At 52.1% G+C, this 22,976-nt stretch overlaps 1 protein-coding gene across 1 annotated transcript in view; it reads left to right on the top strand.

Annotated features, from left to right (window-relative positions):
* Positions 1 to 21,577, top strand: part of LOXL2 (lysyl oxidase-like 2) — a 37,125-nt gene extending 15,548 nt beyond the window's left edge. The window contains exons 3-13 of the mRNA XM_010137803.1: positions 231 to 442; positions 5,805 to 6,030; positions 7,611 to 7,794; positions 11,800 to 11,951; positions 12,678 to 12,845; positions 15,288 to 15,453; positions 15,675 to 15,918; positions 18,993 to 19,108; positions 19,610 to 19,746; positions 20,165 to 20,276; positions 21,428 to 21,577. Of these exons, the coding sequence (XP_010136105.1) occupies positions 231 to 442; positions 5,805 to 6,030; positions 7,611 to 7,794; positions 11,800 to 11,951; positions 12,678 to 12,845; positions 15,288 to 15,453; positions 15,675 to 15,918; positions 18,993 to 19,108; positions 19,610 to 19,746; positions 20,165 to 20,276; positions 21,428 to 21,507 (1,797 nt within the window). The 3' untranslated portion in view covers positions 21,508 to 21,577. The remainder of the gene's footprint in view (positions 1 to 230; positions 443 to 5,804; positions 6,031 to 7,610; positions 7,795 to 11,799; positions 11,952 to 12,677; positions 12,846 to 15,287; positions 15,454 to 15,674; positions 15,919 to 18,992; positions 19,109 to 19,609; positions 19,747 to 20,164; positions 20,277 to 21,427) is intronic.
* Positions 21,578 to 22,976: the final 1,399 nt, after the last annotated feature.

Consider the following 22,976-nt stretch of genomic DNA (forward strand, 5'->3'; position numbering starts at 1 on the left):
TAATTTAAATGAGAAAAAGCGTCCTCTTTCACAGGATGGAGGATGGATTAGCATGAAGTGGAAAGGTTGGTTTGCTTCCCTGTTGTGCCTTTTCCTAAACAGCTCTTCCTTTCTGCCTGCCTCTGTTCAACCGTAACCCTGAACACAACTGGTATATGTTCCTCACTTCAAAGCCGCACAACCAGTTCCCTTGCAAGCCAGCATCACCAGTGTTTCTTTTGTGCTTCCAGAACATGAACATCCAGGTGGAGGACATCAGGATCCGTGCCATCCTTGCCACCTACCGCAAGCGGGTGCCTGTCACAGAGGGTTATGTGGAGGTGAAAGACGAAGGGACCTGGAAGCAGATCTGCGACAAGCACTGGACCATGAAAAATTCCCGAGTTGTCTGTGGCATGTTTGGATTTCCCAGCGAGAGGAAATACAACACCAACGTCTACAAGTAAGACCAGAGCTTGGTATGAGACACAGGCATGTTTCTTTGAACACTTGGGGCCTTGTTCAGAAATGCAAATTGTCAAATGAGACTGGAGACCTTGAGGTAGAAAAACCTCCAACTGCTTCATTCCTTCAGATCAGATTTTCCTTCTGTGTAAATACTTGAAATGTCAAGCATTTCCTCGTGCAGACAGGGCAGTCGTTTGATCCCCGTTGTCTGGCTGAAGACCTAGTGCGGCATCAGTTGTAGGATTTCATAGGTCCTATAACAGGAGATGCAGACAGTCAGGCCAAGAAATCATTTCCTCCACCAGTGATAGGCTCTGTGTTGTGTGCAGGGCTGGATGGATGTGAACAAACACACTCTCCCAGTAAACCCATCACTGCAAGAAAATCTAAGTGCTCACCCCATCTCTCTGCAGAATGAATGCCAGCTGTAGGATCAGGTCTGGTATGTGCTGAAAGCTCCAACCCGGTCATCTTGGAATAAAACAGGCCTTTGTTGTGTTTCATTGCTGAGGTTCCTCCTTCCCACTACTGCCGGTTCCTCCTCTCGCGCCTCCCCAACGTGTTCACCCCTGTTTACCAGCTGCTCTGGCTCCTGGAAGCTCACTGACCGTGGTTCATGGTGTCCAGCTGCCAAATCCCCCTCTGCTGTTGACCCCAGCTCAGCTCCTTTGCTACTGGCAGTTGCTGGGGGTCCCAGGCTGGAAGAGCTGCCGCTCATCGCCAGCTGTAGGGCTTGTTCTGGGCCCAGGGCTGAGCTACAAATGTCAGCAGAGCCTCCATGCTGCTGCTCCCAACACGGTGCATCTGAGGCGATGCTTGTAGAAAGATGCGGTTTGGAGCAGCTGTGATTTTGGTGCTGCTCTTTTGTCCTACAATTGTGGATTGTTTTAAAATGAGGGAAGAAAATAGCGATCCACAGGGCGACTTGTGTATTCCAGAGCTGCAGGCTGATCAGCTCAGGCTGCATTTCCTGTTTCTTGAAAGCCAGGAGCTCTGGTCTTTGTTGTTGTCATTGCTTCAGCTTGTGTTTTATCACCAGCCTTCATCACAGACTTGTTTCTTCCTACACTGTTCCCTAGAAATAACACCCTAAAGCAGATGCAAAAATAGTTTAAGTGAAGTTCTGTCTTGGTTTTTTCCTACACTGTTGACCTGTGGAGTGGGAAAGCATCAACCAGTTAAGGGGAGAACAGAATTCTCCAGGCAGGGTTGTGGTTTTCCTGCCTGCTTCTTTTGGCCTGTGCAATTGCTATTTCTGAAAGCTCCCTCCGGAACCGGCTGGCCACGTTTCATTTCTTTCATTAGAAGATCGTGATCAACTGAAGAGGTCCTTGGGTTGGCATAGCGTAAAGCCACACAGCAGCACAAAGAATTTAAAATAAATAACCCAAGTGGAGCTCCATTTTCAGCTTCTCAGGAAGGTGAAGAGTGAATTAATAATCGCTACCAGTTGTCTCATGCTTTGCCCTGGACACAGTTAGACGAGCATTTGCTCCCATCAGTGCAGCAAGACTCCTTCAAACTCAGCTCTGAGGTTCCCATCCCCTGCATCAGAGCAGAAGAGCAGAATAAAATACCTCTAGGAAGACAAAGTAGTTTTTTCCTGCTTCTCAGTTGTCGCGTTTCCAAGAAAAGCATTAACTTCAGCAGCTGGAGCCATCTGCCTCAAATGAAGGGTGGGTGCCTGGTGGCTGTCCTGTCTCCTGCAATGGGACACGCAGAGATGGAAAAACTGAGGCACAGTTGTCAGCAGTGTTGAAAATCCCATTCCCTGGAGCTGCAGTTATGCAGTGTTTGATCTCAGGCTTGGAGATCTCTGCCACCGAGCTGGACACGCCGCTGAAGCAGCCTCAGTGCCCTAATCCCCCTCTCACCTTTGTCGTTTTCAGCAAGCAGTAACGGTTCGTGGGCTCATGCACCCACGGCGGGATGATGTGGAAAGTACACCGAGTATTGTCGCAGGTTGGGAGAAGATGGGCTGTCGTTTTATTGGAGGGAAGAGACTTGTAAATCTTGTCAGCCAGCCAGTTGTGTTTGCTTGGACAGTTCAGAGAGCTGTGCTCGTTCTTGGGGTGTTTGCCTTTGTGCTCTGTGTTTACTGGCAGGTGTGTCATGTACAACCAGCATTGCTGGTAACGCTGCTGGTGAGAGAAACCTCCCAGTTCTGGGCTAGGAACTTCCTAAGTGATCTTTGCTTCACTATCAAGGTACTGGAACAACAACCACGATAATCTGCTCGCTCAGGCCATGAGAGCGCTGCTCTCTGCTTTGTCCCACACGCTTTCCAGTTACACTTTGTCTTGGGGGAAGAGTTCATCTCCGGCTGGTCACTGGAACTAAACCCTCTCTCCCTAAGTGTGAAGCCTCAGAAACATTCTTCTAATTTCTTGGGCTTTGCTCTCCCTAATCTGTAAATTCCATTCTCCCAAGAGTGGATCCTGCCCTGCTCTGCAGCTGGGAGCCAGGCTGGAGTCGGGTTTCTGCTGGCCAGGGCTGCCAGTGCCCCTTCCACAGCCCCACCAGCCCCGCTCCCCACAACCTCCAGCCTCGTGGTCAGGGCTCGCTGATGCTTTGCTTCTGCACGGTGCTGGGAGGTGAAATGATTTGCAGATGGATCTTGCTTGAAAGAAAACAACTTAGTTCATTGTTGTCCCGGTGCCAGGCTTTTATTCCTGAGTGTGACTGAGACTCTGCGGCTGACGATTTATGTTAGGAAACAAAACACATCTCAATGTTGTTCCCATGTTCTTGTTCATTCTTCAAAGTGATTTTATATAGGCGCCACTCATTAACTCCTCCTCCCGACTGCTGCTCTGGTTGGGAAAGCAGAGTAGAATTAAATGCGTTTTGCTGATGAAGTTTGTGACCGAGGATGCCTAAGGCAGAGAGATGGACCTGATGCCTTCTTGAGGCCTTACAGCTCTGGGGTTTGTCAAGGAATAGATGGAGCAGCTCAACAGTTCCAGGATACTTCATTCAATGACAGTCCAAACAGCATCTCCCAGTTTAACCAGTCTGCTCATAACATTACACATCTGGGCAGACGTGTGGGGCAGTCAGTCACTTCTGTGCTTGTAGTTGAAATCCTCCTGGTTTGTGTTCTCCCTGGCAAAGCCACATTCTGAAGGGCTTTGGCAGAAGGTGGCAGCTCCGGCTTCTCTTCTGCCTCCCTGAGGCTGAAGACAGCAAACTCATTAACTTCAGTAAATGCTTGAAGAATTTCTTAAGGGTAGAAACTTTATGCTCGCACCCCTGAGGAGGAGTTTGCCAGCTTTTCCCCAGTGTGTTGGGGTGTATTTTTCTGGTGGATAATTTGTTTTCTGCTCCCCAAATCCTCTCAGATCTGTCCTCACATAGCAGAGTTCCTCACCCCCTTCCTACAGCCCTTGGGCTTAACCTGGGTCTTTATCTAAAGTGTATGTGATGAAGGTCCATCTCTTCTCACCAGCAGAACGGTTTGGTCTCCCACTTGACCTAGAATTGGCTAAACTCTCACAGCAGGACTGTTCGCTCGGTCTGCTCTGAGCAGCACTGCTCTTGGCTTATACCAAGGCCAGCAAGAGATGGGCTGCACCCCCTCTATGTTAAAACAGAATGCCCCGAGTGTCTGTTAAAGATCAGCTGCATTCTGCTTCATTTTATATATATACTTGGTCTGAGGAAGCGAGGTGGGGCTTTCTCTGGCTATTCCTCCCCAGCCTACCAAGGGCTGTTAACACCGACCAGATGTGAAGGCCTCCTGAAGTTTCCAGGGTGAGGTCATTGTTTGCTATTATAAGCATCCCCGTAATTACTTCGCTAAGACAGGCCGTGTTTCTCGTCTGCTTTGGAGTTCATGGCGCTCTCTGCAGAGCGCCCTCGGTGAAAACACTCCTTCAGCTTCTTGCTTCCATACTGAGCACATGGGCTGAACGCACCTCCAGGTGCTTTCCAGTGCATAACGTGTGCCCGAACCTGCCCCTCTTTTTCTGTGAGGTCAGGGGCCCTGATGGCTCTCGTTTGAGAGCCCGGGGGTCTGGCAGTGTTTGACCCCCAAGGCAGGCAGGCTGCCTGCCGCTGCTCCGTGCGATAGATCTCAGCCCTGCCCCATCCTCCATCTTTTCCAGCACAGTGTTTACTCCCCCTCACTTGACACAATCCCTTCTCCATCTCCAGCCTGGCTGTATTTGGCCCTAACCTCAACACAGTGAAGTTTGGTTCCAGAAAGGATTAGTCAGTGGCGGTGAGCCATGGACCTGGACGACAGCGGAGCCTGTCAGCAAAGGTAGCGAGCAGAGGGCAGAAGATAGTGCTGTCAAGCGGTACAAATTAGCCTGCCCGGGACCACCAAAGGTCATCAGTTTGGAAAACCTGGACCTGTCCCACCTATGACAGGCTCTTTGTCCCTTTAGGAGGTCCCGCTCGGGCTCTCTGTCCTGCGGTTCATCGGAACTGGTGCTCTTCCTCCCAGCAGGTTCCACCTGCCTCCAGTGCCATTTACCGCAGCTAATCCTCGGATCGCCAGGGCTGCGTGGCAGCTGCTGCTGGAATAAGGAGCAGCGCAGGAATCTGCAAAGCCACGTCAGGATCACAGCAGGGCGTTGGCTCCTCTGTGCATTCACTTTTTTTTAAATTTAACTTCTAACATTTCCTGTTTGATAACGATCTGACCTATATTTTTGTTTCATTGACTATTTTAGCTCAGATACAGTTGTCCGAAGCCTTGCAGGGCAGTTGGGCTGCAGCTGGATTACTTTATTGCTCGTTTATCACACACCCCTTCCCCTGGAAGGTCCCTGGAGCATCTCCAGGCAAGTGCTGCAGTTTGGGAGCAAGAAGCAGCAACCGCTGCCAATCTCCCGTGCTGTGAACATGTTAGCCGGGGAATCGCTCTTGCTCTCGGAAATTGCTTTCAGGCTCACAGTTGTTAACACTGCAGCTTTGAGACACTGGAGAGCCGGGGCTTTTTCCCAGCCTGCACCTTCTCACAGCTCACAGCCAGCACGGGTACAGCTCATTTACAGCAGAGGGCTTCTGGGGCCTCTCCAGCGTTGTTTGCACAGGCCCTGTTTGTACGCTGCCTTCTGAATTCCCCAGTCTCTGACCCCTGCGTGATGTCGGGATCTCCGTGTGTCTCCTCCAAGTGTATAATTGTTGCTCCGGCTGCACTGTTGATTCATACTCTGATCTTTGGCTTAAGAAGGTGACTTGTTTACTCCCAAGCGACACCTCAACAGAGAGTCATTGTGTGTGTGTGAATGGATCAGCCTTCAAATAATATTGTTCAATCGGCATTTTTTTCCCCAGTCGTAGCTACATCAGTGCAGCCTTTCTGGATCCCTAACTTTAATTTTCCTGTTCTTTTTTATTCCTGTAAGGATGTTTGCCAGCAGGAGGAAGCAGCAGCATTACTGGGCTTACTCCATGGACTGCAGCGGGAACGAGGCTCATATCTCCAGCTGCAAACTGGGCAACCACCTCAACGTGGATGCAGAGAAGAATGCCACGTGTGAGAACGGGCTGCCCGCGGTAGTCAGCTGTGTCCCTGGACGCTCCGTTGCCCCCAGCAGCCACAGCGGCTTCCGAAAAGCCTTCAGGCAGGAGGTGAGCAGGGAGCAGCCTGTCACGTAGGACAAGCCGGGGGTGTAACAGTTCACCACCAGTTATCAGCCTCAGCACGTGTGTGCCCACAGCCACAAACCAGCCCACTGTGCCCGTGTCCCCTCTCTGTGTTCCTTTCTCACTACAAGCCCAGTTTGTCTCTTCACAAACACGGTACCTCACCTCCGTCTGTGGGCTCAGGAGGGTGGGAGATGAGCTCGCTGCTGCAGCTGGCAAAGCTGAGAGCAAGGAGTGAGAAAATACCTTTGTCATGTTTCTGTTTGAGCTGTTCTACTGGAGCCAGTTGAACACGCGCCCGGTTGCTGCCGAGCTTTGCTGTTTCACGGTCACTTAACTGCTGCTGGGTCGTCTCTGCCGGACAAGTACGAGGGGAAATAAGCTGGCGTTTCCCTGTGTCTTCTGCAGAGAAATGCCCTGAGGGACTGGGAAAACATGGCCTGCAGGAAAGGGTGAAAAAGCTGTGTTTGTTTAGTCTAGCGAGGAGAGGGCTGAGCATCACCTAAAAATTCCAAGATATGCAAAAGGCTGTTCTAAAACAACCCTGGAGTCGGCTGTTCTCAGTGTCAGAGCAGCAACTCAATGTGGAAGAACAGCTTCCTTGCAGCAAATGTGGTTAAGGTTGAAGCTACCAGAAATTTTCAGCTGTAAGGTGTGTGCAGGATTAGGATACGGGGTGATCTCAGGGCCTGGAGGTCCTTCCTGCTGGGTCAGAGGGGTTTTTGCAGGGTGCATTAGGTGCTCCGGATCTTGGCTGTAGCCTGTGCTCCCCAGCCCTATACACGGGCAGCTTTAGGAGTGGCTTTCTCTTGGCACCTGAGAAGACGCCAGACCACACTTCCAGACACTGCTGGGTCAGAGCAGTCTTGTCCATGGCTTGCCTGGAGCCCAGGCTCTTCTGCACGAGAGCTTGCCTCGAAGGTGAAAGGTCTTGTAACTCATTACTAATCTTCTGAGTCATGCACACTGCCAAGTAATTCCTTAAGCCTTTGTGTAGGCTTTGGATGTCCTTCGTGTGACCCCAGCCTGGAGAACTGGGTATGCTTCCAGCTGTGGTGTCAGGCTCTGCACAAACCCCGTGCTGTTCCCGTAGCTAAGACGCGGCTCCCACCGCACCACCGCGTCCCTTGGGTGCAGCAGCAGCGGGCAGGTCTCTCTGCCTGGCACTGGGGAAAGCCGTAAGCAATGTATAGTTGGTGATTTACATAAGAAGAGAAATGAGTGGAACTGGACCTGCCACTGTGTGTTTCACTTCCTCCACTAGCCATAACTGCAGTGGATGAAGTTTTTATGGGGCTTGAGTTCCACGCTGGTCTCCTCAGCTAAGCTGGAACCCCTGTCTGCAGACAGGGTATGTATGTATGCCATAAGTCTTAGCAGAGAAAGATCTCCTTCCATCCAGCACTCTTAGCCTTTTGTATGACATGGGGAATGTTTTAAGGTGCCTCAGGGTAATACTTTAAAGGCCACAACATCCCTGCAGCCTCCTGCCATAATTAAGAGCTGTGGAAAAAGAGTGCTTGTTCGAGGCAGTGGTAACGCCGCTTCCGCCTATGCTCTTCCAGCAACCACTGGTGAGGCTGAAAGGAGGAGCCAACACTGGCGAAGGACGAGTTGAAGTGCTGAAAAACGGGGAGTGGGGAACGGTTTGCGACGATAACTGGAACCTGGTGTCAGCCAGCGTGGTGTGCCGAGAGCTGGGCTTCGGGAGCGCCAAGGAAGCAATAACGGGCGCGAGACTCGGGCAAGGTAAGAGCGAGGAGAGCTCCAGCAACCGTTTGTGCCTTGTCCACCTCCAAGAACCCTTTCGTGATTCAGGGCAGAGTGTGTTTTTACTGGGATGTTTCTTTTGGGGGCCAGGAATTTATCCTCTATCCTTAATAAGTCACTTGAGTCCAGGAGCTTGAGGCTGAACTGGCGTATTGACTGCGACATTCAAGATTCCTTGAAAGAAGTCTAGTGATGATGAGTTTAACCTTTCCCTCAGACAGCTGCCTCAGCAATTACTACTTCGTTATCACATCCATTGCTTTTTAGACCTACATCATGGTGTCACGCGTTACTAGAAGGCTCCTGGCAAAACTGGGTCCTGGGTCTAGACTTCAAACACTCCAGTTTAAGGCCAGAACGTTAACGTAGCCCGTTATAAATAGAAGGGCATTTGAACAGTTCAGAGCCAGGTTTGGGTTTGGATTTCCTGTATTTGGGAGTTGGTTTAAATCCCAAACTGTGGTAAAGGGTAACTCACAGTCTAATGTATGCCCTCTCAAACCACCTTCTGATTCACGCGCCTTGCTCCCAAAGCGTAAACCCTAAAGGAAATGGCACCAACCCCTTTATTGTGAGGCTAAATGAATGGGTGACGTTTCCTCAGCCCAGCATGGCTTGGAAGAAGGGGAGGGCAAGTAACAACACGTGTAAAAGCCCAGTGGTGGCATCCAGGATCTGGAAAGCTTTAAACTATGACCTGTCCACTGGATTTGCCAAGAAAATCTTGCGGTGGGATGCAGGGAGCTGCTGATGTGTTTAGCTGCATCTAGGAAACAGCGTAATCACCATGGAGGGGGAAGCGGCTGTCACGTGAGGGAGGAGAACGTGCTGTTCCTGCCATCTGCCGCAGCCTGGAAACTCTTAGCAGCGGCTGCTGATTCCCACACACCTTCCTTCCTCTTCACGTCGAACACCGGCAATCAGTCCCTGCGCCCTGTCAAAACCATCCTGGGGGATGACACGCGCTCGGTAGCTTCTTTCGGCAGCTGGATCGTCGGGTTGTGGTAGGACAAGGAGCTCCTTTGGCCCACGCTTAGCTCCCGCTGCAGAGGGGAGTCTCACAGCCCTTAAACTCCGTGTTCACTCCTCTCTTTGTCACAGCTGCATCTCGGTGAATTTGTGTGTTCCAAGACCGACTGGAAGGACCAGCCTCATCATTGCTGTGTTGGAGATTTAATTTTGCAGGGTAATATGCATAAAGATGGGCTCCGTGTTAAATCAGCGTGCAGGGTGTGGAAACCCCAGTTAAGACAAAGTGACCTGTGGGAGACCGGAGCCTGTAACAAAGTTCGGGGATGGAAAGGGTGATTTGTTCCCCTTTTATACGTTGGCAGCTAAGACTCAGATTAACCAGCTTACTCTTATTCACACAAGAGTTGTTGAAAGGAAAATACCAAGCTCAGATCTCCTGAATGTGGTGTCCACTGCAGCGTCCGTGGAGGGAGAACACAGAATAAAACCTCTTGCAGGAGGTGAACGTACATGTGGGGTATACAGTCCTAATCCTGTTCTGCTACAGGGAATGGCACGGGAGGAAATGCAGGTTTTATCACCATGTTTCAGCACATATGGCAACGTGGTTTGGCTGCATTTCTGTGCCCAGGGCAGCAGCGCTTACTGCCTCCACGTGCTGTGTAAAAGAATTCCTCAAGAAGACCAAGAGTGCCGAGGTTCTGTAGATGAGCGCCGTGGCCCAACCCTCTTGCTTTCTCATTTCGCTGGTATGATTTATCGGGTTATTTCGGTGGAGAATGTTGGACTGGATCCATCCTGCGTTCTTGGTGCATCACCCTCCAGTTCTGGTCAGCATCGAGCCGTTCAACCTACTCAAACTGCTCTGTGGCTTGTCAAATGACTAGGTCAGTGTCACCGGTTCCAGACGTAGACCACAAACAGGATTTTAATGAGAGAGAAGGAAAAAAAGGCAAGATACACATTCCCCAGCGGCCTCAGCCCTCGGAGCCTGCTCCCCCATGTCACGGAGCTGGTGTGCTGGGTGGATGCGGAGCTGCCCGACCTGCAAAGGTGCAAAAGGTGCCCGGAGCCAAATTCATTCTGTGGATGCGATTGAACCCAACACATGGACAACTTTGCCTTTGCTGTTCTTGCTGCTGGTGTTGAAGGCGGCTCCAGGGGACACCCTGGTTCATTCCACCACACCATCATGGAAATATGCAGGAGAGCAATTTTGTTTTCCTTTTTTTCCCCCCTCATTTTCCCCGTGTCTCAGCAGAAGTCTGAGGAGGTGTGGGTTCACCAGACAGATCGTTACCAGGGTTAGGTCTCAGCGTCACGGGTGTGCTGGCTGCCACATCCAGTTAGAAAGGCTCTGGTTGGCAGCAGGAGGAGGTTTTTAAGCAAAAAGATCTCACCGTTAATAAAGCAATTACCTTTTCCTGCCTTCCAGTGTCAGCCCTCTGCTTAGAACTAAAAGGAGCAGGCTTGAAGTTGGGTAAAATTTTCCTTTCCAGAGTAGTGAGCTAAAAAGGGTTCATGGTGAGGCAGCGTGTGCCCAGGAGGCTGCTGATCGGAGCCCAGCTGGCAGCTCTAACTGCACTAACTTCGGGCAATCTGTGTCATCTCTGGGTGCAGACGAAGAAGCGGAGCCGGCAGCCAGGATGTCACCTCCCCGGCGCCTGTTCTCTGCTGATTTGAATGCTCTGAGACAGGTACAGCTCTGGGGCTCTGTGGAGCCCTTCTCGCTCGTGCCGAGGTGAGAATAGTGATGCAGGAACAAAGAATCAACAGTTGCTGTCAGAAATTATAAGAAAAGGGTTGGTTTTCTCCCTCCCGCACCCAGGTGGGTCAGCCTGGCCTCCGGCAGCTCACTGCTGTGCACACCAGCACGGGAACTCCAACCTGAACGCCTCTGACTGGGGTTGGTCAGCTCTTCCAGCTGATGGAAAGGGCTGGTGGAGGGTATTGGTGGGTGGATGCTGCTTTCTTGGAAACTTCTCCTGCAGCTTTTGCCTTGCCATCATCACCACCGCTGTCTCGCTGCTCCTGGCTGCTGACCTGGGCTCACAGAGAAGCACCTGTGGTTTGGTTATGCCAAGTCCGGAGAGAGCATATGGATAGCAAAGTCCAGATGTGTTTTTATTCTCAGCCTCACATCTCTGAAAGCTTCCTAGAAACTGCTGGAGACCAGAGGTTCCACATCAGCTTGCAGGGATCTTCTGTCAAAACTATCTGGTGTGTTTCCATCAGCCACTACTCATGGATTATGGGCTCCAAGAAGACTCTGGTTGTCCTTCTGTGATGAAGGACATCTGCTGTAACCCAGCTGCTTTCTAACCAGCTTTGGGCTCAGTTTGGGAGTAGGAACCAGGAGCTTTGCAGGCAGGGCTCTTGCCTTCTCATACGTGTCTCTCTCCTCTTGCTGTGTCTTTGGTGCCAATGACATTTGTCTGCTGCCGCTTGTCCAGGGAGGAACCAAACCGTTCACTTTGGCTCCCAGCACCCTGAGACCCTTCTCTGCAATTTAAAATGAAGTTCACTCCCTTGTTTCCCTCAGCGTTGCTGGGGTCTGTAACACACACACCTGCCCAAAGACTTTCACTGACTTCTCACCCATCCCTGCGGTGTTTTGTCGTCCTAGCAAACGTGTCTGTGTCCCATTTAAATGTCAGGGCTTGACTGGGAGCAGATTCCAGCACAGACCCAGCCAAAAGGTCATCATTTGTGAATTCCTCCAGCTGAAGTTTGTAAATTATGTAACAGTGGAAACTTGGCTGATTCTGCAGTTCTTGTGCGCGAGTCCCAGCGACTACTGGAAAGAATTTAATGGTAGAATTCTCAATAATAATCTTGCAGCTTCTTGTTTTATTTTCACAAGAGATCACTGGAATTCTATCAGGATTACCTTGGTTTGAGTGCTAGAGGCTGGTGTGATGCCTGCCGTGTGTTAATAAACTGCTGTTGATTATCTCTATTCCACACGGTAGCAGGGGCAGAAGTTAAGGACTCTCCTCTTGTTCCTCCAAGGCATGGGTCCAATTCATCTCAACGAGATCGACTGTACGGGCTTTGAGAAATCAGTCACAGACTGCAAGTTCAACACGGAGTCGCAGGGCTGTAACCACGAAGAAGATGCTGCTGTGCGATGCAACATTCCAGCGATGGGTTTCCAGAATCAGGTGAGAAGCTGAGTGAGCGTGGGGAGGTGTTTTCACCCTGGAGTATCGTCTGCCCCTCCTCGCTGCGCAGTGCAGGGCATCCAGGCAGGAATCACTTCATCTAAGCTGTGCCTATTCAATTTAGAGTTTAACATCTACATCCTGTTAGACAGGAGGGCAAATAAGCATGGTGCTCCCTTTTTGTGCTGAGCTCTGAGCTCTTCCACCCGTTTATAAGCCCCTGTCACGCTTGAAGTGCCACTTCAGCTGCAGCCTCTGCAGTCTGGTGGCCCCTGTAGAGCTGGTGGATGTCCCTGTTGTGATGGCATCTCAGCTGGCTCTCATGACAGTGGTGTCCGGGTGCCTGCCAGTGTAAGTGCTGCTGTCTTCTTTGCCAGGGAGGGGCTTAAAAACTGTATGAAGCACACTCGGGGTCCTCTGAGCAAATGCTCCTGCCAAAGGTCCCAAGGGAGTGGAGAAGCTTTCACAGGGAGCACGTTACTCTCCTCCAGCTGGTACAGGCCACTTTCAGGTGCTGGGCTTGGACAAGCTGCTTCCTGTCTGTGGTGGGAGATTAGGACCCAAACTACATCAGCTGGTCTGCTGGCAGCTGGACCGAGGTCCTGGGCTCAGTGGTTTCAACCACACGCCTTGAGAAGACCTCGAGCGTTGCTTGTCAAGCCGTTGCATCTTCCCTGTGAAGTTTGCTACAATGTTTATGGACGTGGGAGTTTTTCTGCCCTGCAGCTGCGTCTGAGCGGCGGCCGCAACCCCTATGAGGGCCGGGTGGAGGTCCTGGCCGAGCGCAATGGCACTCTGAGGTGGGGCACCGTCTGCAGCGAGAACTGGAGCACCGTGGAGGCCATGGTGGTGTGTCGGCAGCTGGGCCTGGGGTTCGCCAGCCATGCCTTCCAGGTGAGTCCCCGTGCCCGCGTTTCAGATGGGGTGGCATGCGTGTGGCTGGGTGCGGCTGCTGGGGAGGAGGAAGGCTTATTAAAAACACAAAACCCGAGCCCCAAGCCACAGTATTCAGCTTCAAGGCATTAGCTCGGAGACACCCTGAAGGTTAAAGTCATTGTGCAAATTTCGAGCAGAAAGAGCTCTTGCAGCGCTGGGCAAAGCTGCTGTTTTCGTCCTGCTCAGGGCTCGGGTTTCCTGGAAAGCCCGACTGCCTTGGCCCTGGTTGGGCTGGTGGTTACACGTCGTTTCTTGTCCCTCCCTGGGTCAGCGGGAAGCTGAACTCCTCAGGCTGACTGAAGTGCAGAAGCCAAGTTTAACCCAGCCTCAAATCGCTTGAAAACAATTTGGTTTTGCTCCTGTAGCTACTCCTCCGTGCCGTGCAGCGTGTACGCTGGTGTGTGGTGGAGCCGTGTCCATCTCTTGCTGCTCTATGACAAATCCCCCAGCCGCTCCCTGCGTGCACACAACTGACCATGGCACTGGGAAAATGGGGATTTGGGCTCCTAAAATAAACCGGTTTCTCCCTAGGACAAAGTAATCCCCTGCCAGAGCTTGCTGTGCTCTGGAAACGCAGCCCCTTCGGGGCATTTTAACCGAGAATCAGCAGCTGCCAGCAACGTTGGGGAAACTTGGGCTCAAGGAGCCACTGAATAAATAAACTTCATGTGTGTTTATGTAGATGGAAACCCACACGCAGCAAAGAGCCTTAGGTCACTTGAGAACGAAAACTATTCTCCCCAAACAATTTCCGGAAATCCAAAACTTGGGCAAACAAGGAAAATGTGGTTGCAGAGAGCGGAGGCCCCGTTCTCCGAGCCTGGGGTCCTGTTGGCTTTGCTGGGTCTTTCTGCCGCCTCTGGCCTGCTCAGCGTTCAGCTGCAGCTGGTTCTGCTGGGCTGCAGCGAGGAACCCAGCGAGCATTAGCATCTCTGCCTGCTGGGTTTGTGCAGGGAGGAACAGTAAGGGCTGAAATGACTTAGAGCCTCAGCATCCTGGGGCTGGGGGGTGCCTGGTGAGAAAGAGGAGAGGCTGTAGGCAGAAGCAGTGAAAGCTGCCTGGAGAGCAGGGTCCTGCAGTGAGTCTGTCTCTAAGGAGCGACCAAGCCGGGATCCAGGACACCCTGGGCTCGTGGGCAGGCAGATTCCAACCAACTTAACTGCTCTGCTTGGCCAGAGAGGGGACCTGCAGATCCCTGAGGGGGACACTGGGGTCGGATGCTGGGAGGTGGAAGGCTGGAGCCGCCCATGCCCCCTGCGCTCGCTCGTCCCTCTGGCTGATTTGCCTGCGTAGCTGCCAAGCAGAGCGCAAGAGCTGAGGACAGCCACGTCCCTCGAGCGCTGCCTTTCCAACCGCCTGGCTCTATTGACACAGCCCTGAGAGCCCAGCAAGAAACAAGACGTTTTTTCCCTTAGCTGAGACTGTCGGTATTTAGAACAGAAAAGGCCCTTATGCACAGCCCAGCTGCACCAGCGACACGAGCATAAAGCTACACTGTGTGGAACAGGCAGCCCTGTGTGCGGGTGTGCAAAGAGTGTTGCTAACAGGGTTAACCAACAGCCTGCTGCAGTGGGAGCGATGGTACAGATGGGTTTTCTTTTCCTGGAAATGTGTTCCCAGGTTTGACACTGACAGAGCTGATTTTTTTTGGTTTTCTTCTTTCCTCCCTTCCCTTCTCCCAAGCTTTGCAGTTGCAGCTTCGTCAGGGCTGGGTGCGCTTAGTTTGGCGAGAGGGGTTGTGCTGTGAGTTAGTTTTCTGTCATTGTGAGTTTTGTAAAACTGGGTGACAAAGGTGAGCAGGGTCTGAACATCTGAGATTCCCACCCCGCTCAGAACCAAGAGATGCAGACCCCTGGGTCAGCAGACCCTGTTAGTCCCGGTGCTCCTCTGATGCCTTGTTTCCACCGACATTTCCAGCGTGGCTGGTAATTCTGCAGGCTCTGGGCATTGCTGGTGGCCAGCCCAAGCGCACAGATATCACAAGGCAGATGAGGTTTAATTGCTGGGCATCTCTCCCAAAGGCACTTGAAACAGCCTGAGGATGAATTCAGCAGCTGCATGGGCAGAGCAGGGTGGAAAAGTGAGTTTACAGCTGGCTTGTAAACAAGCAGAGATTTAAACCAGCTCAGAAACAAGGAGAGACTTAACACTGTCCAGTTTAACAGTGGTCAGATGTTCAGGGCAGGAAATGAGGGACTGGGATTGAAACTCAGGGTCATCAACCTTGGGCTCGTTCCCCAGGTTCCCTCCTCTGCTCCAGCACCCTCTGGCAAGACCCGCCTGTTCAATAGCGCGGGCTCTGGCACTGATCCTCTCCTGGAGGGAGAATGCGGGTTTCAGGGGGATTAATATTCCCCCAGCAGCCACTGAAGAGTGTTTGAAATGCCTTTTTCTGCCCAGGAAACCTGGTACTGGCATGGAGACATCAGCGCTGACAACGTCGTCATGAGCGGTGTCAAGTGTTCGGGGACAGAGATGTCCCTGGCCCACTGTCGTCACGATGGAGCGTATGTCTCCTGTCCCAGAGGAGGTGGTCGGTTTGGTGCTGGCGTGTCCTGCTCAGAGAGTGAGTAACTTGGGCTTTATTTAATTTTGGTGTAAGTGTTTGCCTTGAGATATGGGGTGGCCCAGGACATGCCTTGGACACGTGAAAACAGTGACAAGTTGCTGCTGCTGGGGCTGAGAAATCGATGGCAGTGAAGGGGCTGCCCCCTCTCCGCCAGATGTCTGTGGGGTTGTTCCAGTGGCTCATCAAGTTCACGTCAACCCTTCCTTCCTGCCCGCCAGCTGCCCCTGACCTGGTGCTCAACGCTGAGCTGGTGGAGCAGACGGCCTACCTGGAGGACCGCCCCATGTTCATGCTGCAGTGCGCGCTGGAGGAGAACTGCCTGGCCAGCTCGGCCGTCAACACCTCCATGACGTCCGGCTACCGGCGCCTGCTGCGCTTCTCCTCCCAGATCCACAACAACGGGCAGTCCGACTTCCGCCCCAAGAACGGCCGCCACGCCTGGGTCTGGCACGCCTGTCACCGGTGAGTGCCGCGGTTGGTTCCTCCTTCCACCCCTTTCTGCTGCCCGGGGGGACGGTTTTGCTGTGTTTGTTCAGGGCTGAGACGCCGGAGCCACGGCTGCAGAGCTGTGAACGTGCCTTAGGGCAGCCGGGAGCCTCCGGCAGCGGAGAAAGCAGCTTGTTAGAGTGAGAATTGCAGTTAAGCACTGGTGCGTGAACAGGAGCTCGCCGAGGGAGATGTGTAGGTGCCAGGGCACTGTGTACGTGGCGGTGTGTGTACATACCCGCGGGGCGTGGGGAGATGGGGCCGTCTCAGCTGCTTCCCTCGAGGAAGGGACTCGAGCACGTGCTGTCATCCTGCGTGGTCGTACAAGCATCTCGACTCCGCTTGAACCCTGTTCAGCTGGGAGGTGGGTTTGTGCTTGGTTTTGACGCAGTAAACTCAGCCCTAGAAATGATCATTTTTCAGGGGGAAGTGGACAGCTTCAGCCAGAGTAAATCGGGGAGGAAGGAGCTGAAGCTGAGCCATCCAGACGCTTTGCTTCTCGAACGATGGCTTGTTACCAGATAGATTTTTTTTTTTTTTTTTTTTTTTGCCTTACTGACGTGGAACATGTTGAGCCTTCAGAAAACAAACTCCAGTAAAATTGTTGCATTTCTGCCATGCCTGTCTTTCGGCCCAAATGAAATGTCCGAGCAGGATGCTTCATGTCCTGAGCGTGGCAAGACGTAGGCTGTTTTCTCTAGCGCCTCTGCCATGGGATAGTTCTAGGTGTCTCCTCCAACTGTGCGATGAGCCAAGTAACTGTCAGGGCACAGCTCGGGCTCTGCCTCTGCTGTAAGACTTTCACTTTGTGAAAACATCAGAGCAGTAAATTCTCAAATCTGAGTCCTTTTTAGCCTTCATAAACAGCGCGAGCAAGGTGAGATGTGTAGGTGGCACCGCATCGGGGTCAGGGGGCTGCTGTCTGAGGCTTCAGACCGAGGTGGGGGGCAAATGTTGGCCACTGCCCCCGCAGACAGGCTGCTCCATGCTGTTTGCAGTTGGAGGCGTGAGCAGGGCTGAACCCTGGGCAGCGCAGAGGCGAAGGTGAAGAGCAGTGGTGCGTGGAGCAGCGCAGCGTGTCTGCGCCCTGGCGCTGCTGGGAGGGGCTGGGGACTGGGCACCTCGCGGGCTGGTTAAAAAGGGCGTTCGGAGCTTGTTGGGGAGAGACGGCGCGAGGTGAGACCAGGAGAGGATCGGGAAGAGGCCGAGAGCCATCTGTGTGCTTTAAACTGGATTCTGTTTATAGGGAGCAGGATGAACTCGATTCCTCTTCGTCTCCCCAGTCTGTAAACAGCAGAATGTAAACACCCCGGTGAATGATTCAGACATATTTCAGAAACTGAGTCAGACCTGAGAACCTCAAACTTTTACCAGAGGCAGCCAAATTAGACAGCCTCGAAATCAACGGCTCCGCCGCGGCAGAATGCCGCCCCTCTCCTCGCTGCCCCACTCCGTCACTGGGAGCTTCTGTTCCGTTGGCTTTTGATGTGGAAGCAGAACAAAAACGGGAGAGACCCGTAGCAGGGAATGAAAAACGATTTACTTCTGACAGGTGGCAATTTTATTTATTTTTGTGGTTGGGGAAAGGTAAGAAGAAACTCACTCTCCAGAGGAAAGGTCTCCTCCCTTCCTTCCTTGCTCCTCCCGTATCTGTAAATGCGGGTGCAGCGTGATGCTGCAGTAACGGTGGCTGGAAGTTTTTAAGCCGTGATTATTTTTACAGCTGGAAAGGAGAGGATTTCTGCTTTTTTTTCCTCTTTTTTAACCCCCCAAGCAATGGCTTTTGAATTAGGGCCTCTCTGCGCAGCTGCCTAACTCCTCAGAGCCGAGCTGCGTGGACAGGCCCTGGTGTGTCTCAGGGTTCCCACGGTTGGGGGGGACAGGTAGCGATGTAGGACTCACGGTTGCTCTCCCGTTCCCCACGCTGTGCTCCTGCTGTGGGTTTGCTCCCAGGTCCACACCTGGGATCAAATTGAGTGCGTTGCATCAATGTGACCGCATTGTCACACCCGTCCCTGAGTGCGTGGAGCACACAGCCGTGTCACATTGGGTTCGTCCGTCTGCTCCACCAGTCCCGTGGCCTTCAGCTGGACCTGAGCACGGGTTCAATTCTTCAGTGAACCAAAGGTGTGGTATAGAAAAGGGGTCAATGTTCCCCAGTTCAGCATCACTCAAACCCTGCTGTGGTCTGGCTCGGCTAGCGAGGGGTCTGCAGCATGGACCGGGTGCGCTCTCCTCGCTGTTGCTGCACCCAGCAGCGCTGGAACGTTCCTGGTGGGCTCCCAGCCCAGGCTGAGTTGACACTAACACTTCCCCGTTTAAAATCATGAAACGTATCATGTGTGAACCCATCTGTCAGGTTGTTTAGATCCGAGAGGAGCGAGTGCCGAGAGAGGCTGCTTCCATCTGTTGTTAGTTTTCTACCAATAAATTTACATTCTGCTGCTTTAGAAATAAATAAATAGAAGTTGCCAGGTTGCTGCTCTGGGTAGCCCCAGCGCTGTTGGCAGCCCATGGTTACAGAGCAGGTGAAGTATTTCTTGCTCTGGTAAATGCCAGGGCCACTTAGAAATGCCGACCTGCCTGATGGTGGCTTTGATTTCTGCCCCCCCCCCACCCCATTATAAATCACAGCATGATCCTACGAAGGCTGGGGAAGGCTCTCCCCGGGAACAGCTTTAGCACTTGGTATGTAAACACATACCCGGGCCAGGAGCCAGCGTGAAGGCGACATGGGCGACGGTGCCACGTAGGATTATGCCCAGGAGAATGTTTTCTGGCTGTGGTTTTGCTACCTCCAGCAGCGCTGCTTGGTCCACTTCACGTGGTGTGTATTTATCCCCAGGATGGGGCTGGGAGGGGACACGCTTGGCCCGAGGGATGCAACAGCACAGAGTGTGGAGTCTGGGCTCCTCGCATGCAGTCGTCGTGCCCTGGTCGTCGGACCTGGGATCCCGGGATCTCTGCTGGGGAGGCTGGGCAGCCCTTCCGACCTGGCAGGTCGAGGGGGTGCTTCCCCTCAAGGCCACTCTCCCTGTCTGTGCCTGCAGGCATTACCACAGCATGGAGGTCTTTACCCACTACGACCTACTGAACCTCAACGGAACCAAGGTGGCCGAGGGACACAAAGCCAGCTTCTGTCTGGAGGACACTGAGTGCGAAGCAGGTATTTGTGCCAGAGCTCCTTGTGCTGGGAATTTGCTGCTGCCCCCATACAGAGACTGGCTTCAGAGATGCAGTCAAAGTCCTGGCGGGGATAGAACGTGTCCGGGCAGGAGCCAGAACCCAGCGCAGAGGTTATGTAGGTATGGAGTGGTCTCTGCAGGGCTAAGAGAACCCCCAAAGGCCCCGTGTGCTGAGGTTGTCAGACCTCCGCTCCTACCTCTGCGCCACTCTGAAAACCCGTGTGCACTTTCCCATTCCTCAAGTGAGACATTCCAAGACACGCCTCTGGGCAGTGAGGGGCAAAAGGTGGCAGCTCCTCCCGCGCAGTTAAGCAGTACCAGGCACGAGGCAAGACACTGCTGTGTTAGAGCTCGTCCCAAACACGGTGCCTGTAGCTTATCGCTCTCCAGGAAGCAGGAGAACAACTCGCCCGCAGGTGAGAAATCCCCAGCCCCGCTCGCTGTGAACGTAACGCCTCATGCCTTTAACTCTTCTCACGCAGACGTGCAAAAACAGTATGAATGCGCCAATTTTGGTGAACAAGGCATCACGGTGGGCTGCTGGGACGTGTACCGCCATGACATCGACTGCCAGTGGATCGACATTACCGACGTCCCACCGGGCGATTACCTCTTCCAGGTAGGGGAGACAAAGAGGGTTTAAGCCCCTGCTGTTACCTTACCCGTTAGGATGTCAGGAATGGAACTAACTGGTTTACGGGGACATCTGCAGTACTGTGAACTTCTGACAACACAGAGATGATGCGCTCAGGATTCTACAAACAGCCACTTAAACTGGAGTGAAGGCAATTATTTTTGTCTGCACTGCTACCGTGTCCATGAGGAGAAGGTGTCTGAGGGTCTGTCGTGGTGCGCAGGGGAAGGTGTGATCCTGATCTGCCTTTAATCGAGTAGTTTCTGTCTCCTTGCAAAATAAGTTTGTTTTGTTCTGTTGCTATTATGGTGTGATGCACAAGCTGCCTCTGTCTCGGTCTGACTCGTGTCATTTAAAGGGGACTGGAGAGAACGTCACGCTCTGTTTCTCCATCGCTCCCCAGGTCGTCATCAACCCCAACTATGAAGTCGCCGAATCCGATTACTCCAACAACGTGATGAAATGCAGGAGCCGGTACGATGGGCAGCGCATCTGGATGTACAACTGCCACATAGGTGAGAGCGGCCGCGGCCGGGGCCTGCGGGGTAGAGACAGAGCGAGGCGCTGGCTCTGCACTGGGAGCTCTGTGCGCCCAGTGCGATGGGACCAGCAAGAAGATAAAACCCCTCAGGCTGGGTAGAAGGGGGATAACAGACGCTGCTGTGTATCTTCCACAAGGAAATGAGCATTTTTCAGTTATTACCAGCCTGGGACTGATCTTTTCAGAGCCCCAAGCTGCTCTTTTCTTGGAAAGCAATGAGCAGCGATGTGGAGCAGAGCCCTCCGTTCGAGCCAGAGATTAAAATGCTCTGCTGCCCCTTCAACCCGAGGGAAAACCATGTTTTCTTGATGTAAAACATTATCATCTGGAATTTTTTTTTTTGGTCTTGGAAGTACCAACACCAAACTAGTTTAAACTTGCATTAACAGTCAATTGTTAGGTCCATTTTAAAATGGAATTAAGTTTGGGGCTTTGTTTTTAAGACAGAAAATAATTTAACAGCAACTGCCCGCCAACTTCCAAATAAAAGCAGTGGTGAAGACAACTTCCAGAGCTGGCTGAAGTTCTTCAAGGAGTGTTTTTCCTGGAAAAAATTCTACATAACCACTGATTTTTCTCATTAATTTGTTGGGTTTTTGTAAGAAAATACTTGTCTCGCGTGTTAGATTGTGACCTAGTTGAGAAAAGCCAAACCCACTTTAGTGGGATGAAGAGGCTCTTAAGTGGTGGATGGACTCTCCTGCTGAGCTTGAAAATATTTCTATTTAAAAATAAATGTATTTAGCTTTCATTTCCTCTCAGCTAGCAAAAGTAAGGGCAGGGGCTTAGTTAAGAGGAGGAGAAAAAACCCACTTACCATCAGCCTCCAGGAGGCCATTTCACAGGCCCTGCCAGTCACCACCTCATTTTTTTAGCAATAAAGGTCAGCAGTGAAATTGTAGTCTCGTCTTCCAAACCCAGTACTCCTGGGGACTCCTGGCTGTTCCAGTTCTGGTAAGATTTAATTAATGCTTAAATTAATTAGCCCAGGAAAATCTTTGCCCTTCTAGTACTGGCTTTGAGCCCTTCATTTTCAGGGCATTTCTGCAGCTCATGCACCAAGGCAGGGTGTTCTCTGCCGCTGCTGCCTCGTGCTCAGCCCTCTGCTCTCTCTGACCTCCCCAGGTGGCTCTTTCAGCGAGGAAACGGAACAGAAGTTCGATCACTTCAGCGGACTCTCAAATAACAAGGTGTCCACCCGATAGACCGGCATTGCCTCCCACCCCACTATTTAAAGAAGGAGGTTTCCTGCTTCCGTGATTTCCCTAACCACTGCACAAACAGAAAATCAAGCAATCAATCAAACTCTCAATTAGCAGGTGAATTATTTTCTACAGATGCTTCCTCCCCAGTTTAGGTGCTCAGACCACGGCGCATCTCTGGTCACTCCAGTCCCTCCCACTGCGGTAGCGAGGAGCAGGCTCTTAGACTCGCCTCGGCTCTGTACCTTCACCATTCCAACCCTCTCCACAGGGATTTCTCTCTCCACGCTGCAGCACCATCTTTACTCACAGGTCCAGGCTGCAGCACACACCGTTTGCCTTTGGTTGGGTACCAAAAGCCTAAGCCTAAGTGTGGCTTTCCCGTTTGTTTCCTCAAGGCATTAATCTCGGTATCTTTAAGCTCTTTGACTCAAGCTTGAATGCACCACTGATGCAAAAGCCTCTTTGTGACGCTGCTTCTTGACCACAGCCACCCCTCAGCACTGCCATGTCATGCCCATGTTAGCAAAGAAATACAGGAAAGGGGAAAAAAAAAAAAAAGGAGCAGCTTTCTCTGAGCAGAACAGTGTAAAGCGTAATTTAATACCAGTGAAACTCTTGTATTCAGCAACCACCTCCCAGCACCCTCGTAAGCGGAGCAGCTAATGCAGAGCTGCTCTCTACGGGAGCAGCGGGGCTCCACGGAGCTACACCCCCTTGTGACATCGAGAAGACTGTGCGGATCTCCTGATGATGAGTCCACGGGACTGTGAATTTCTGTTCCGCAGTGAGCTACCCACCCCACAGGTTCTACATGGTACCTTCTCAGCTGGACGTTCTCTCTGGCTTCTCTCTGAAGGAGGAGTTAAGGCATTGCATGGTCACGGTACCTTACAGAGGTAACGTCTTGGCTTTCATCACTGGGGATGGGGTCCGGTGCTGTCACAGACCCGCCTGTGTAAGCTGTCTCTTACTCTTGGTAAATTCACAATGGTGCTCAGGGTGTTCCTCTGTTTGTTTGAGGACACACACTGCTACAGATTTTCAGACACAGCTACTTGAATAAAAATGGTTTACCCAGAAAAAATGTTTTATATGCCATGTGTGTATTTCTCCTCCATGAAAGGTTAGGGCCTTGTTCCCAATTCCTGGTACTGGAGTTTGTTCCCTCTGTTTGCATATGGAAGGCTTCTACCAGCAGGAGTTCAAGTTAACCGAATTCCTGGAGCTGACCAGTTTGATCACAGGGGACTGAAACTGGCCGCACCTTACTCGTGCTCTCCGTAACCTACCTCACAGGGGTGTTGTGAGGGTAACGATGGCAGAAGTCTTTCACTAATGCCTGTCAGAGTTCTGTCACTTATCCTGTGGCCCAGGTGGTGGCATCTAGCCAAGGTTTTTAGCCTACTGTATGCTGGAAAGCCCCACGTTGTTCTCAAGGTGCTGGACTGTCTGAGATGTGTCGGGTGCCC

The sequence above is a fragment of the Buceros rhinoceros genome, unplaced genomic scaffold, assembly GCF_000710305.1.
Source record: "Buceros rhinoceros silvestris isolate BGI_N320 unplaced genomic scaffold, ASM71030v1 scaffold38126, whole genome shotgun sequence".
Lineage (NCBI taxonomy): Eukaryota > Metazoa > Chordata > Aves > Bucerotiformes > Bucerotidae > Buceros > Buceros rhinoceros.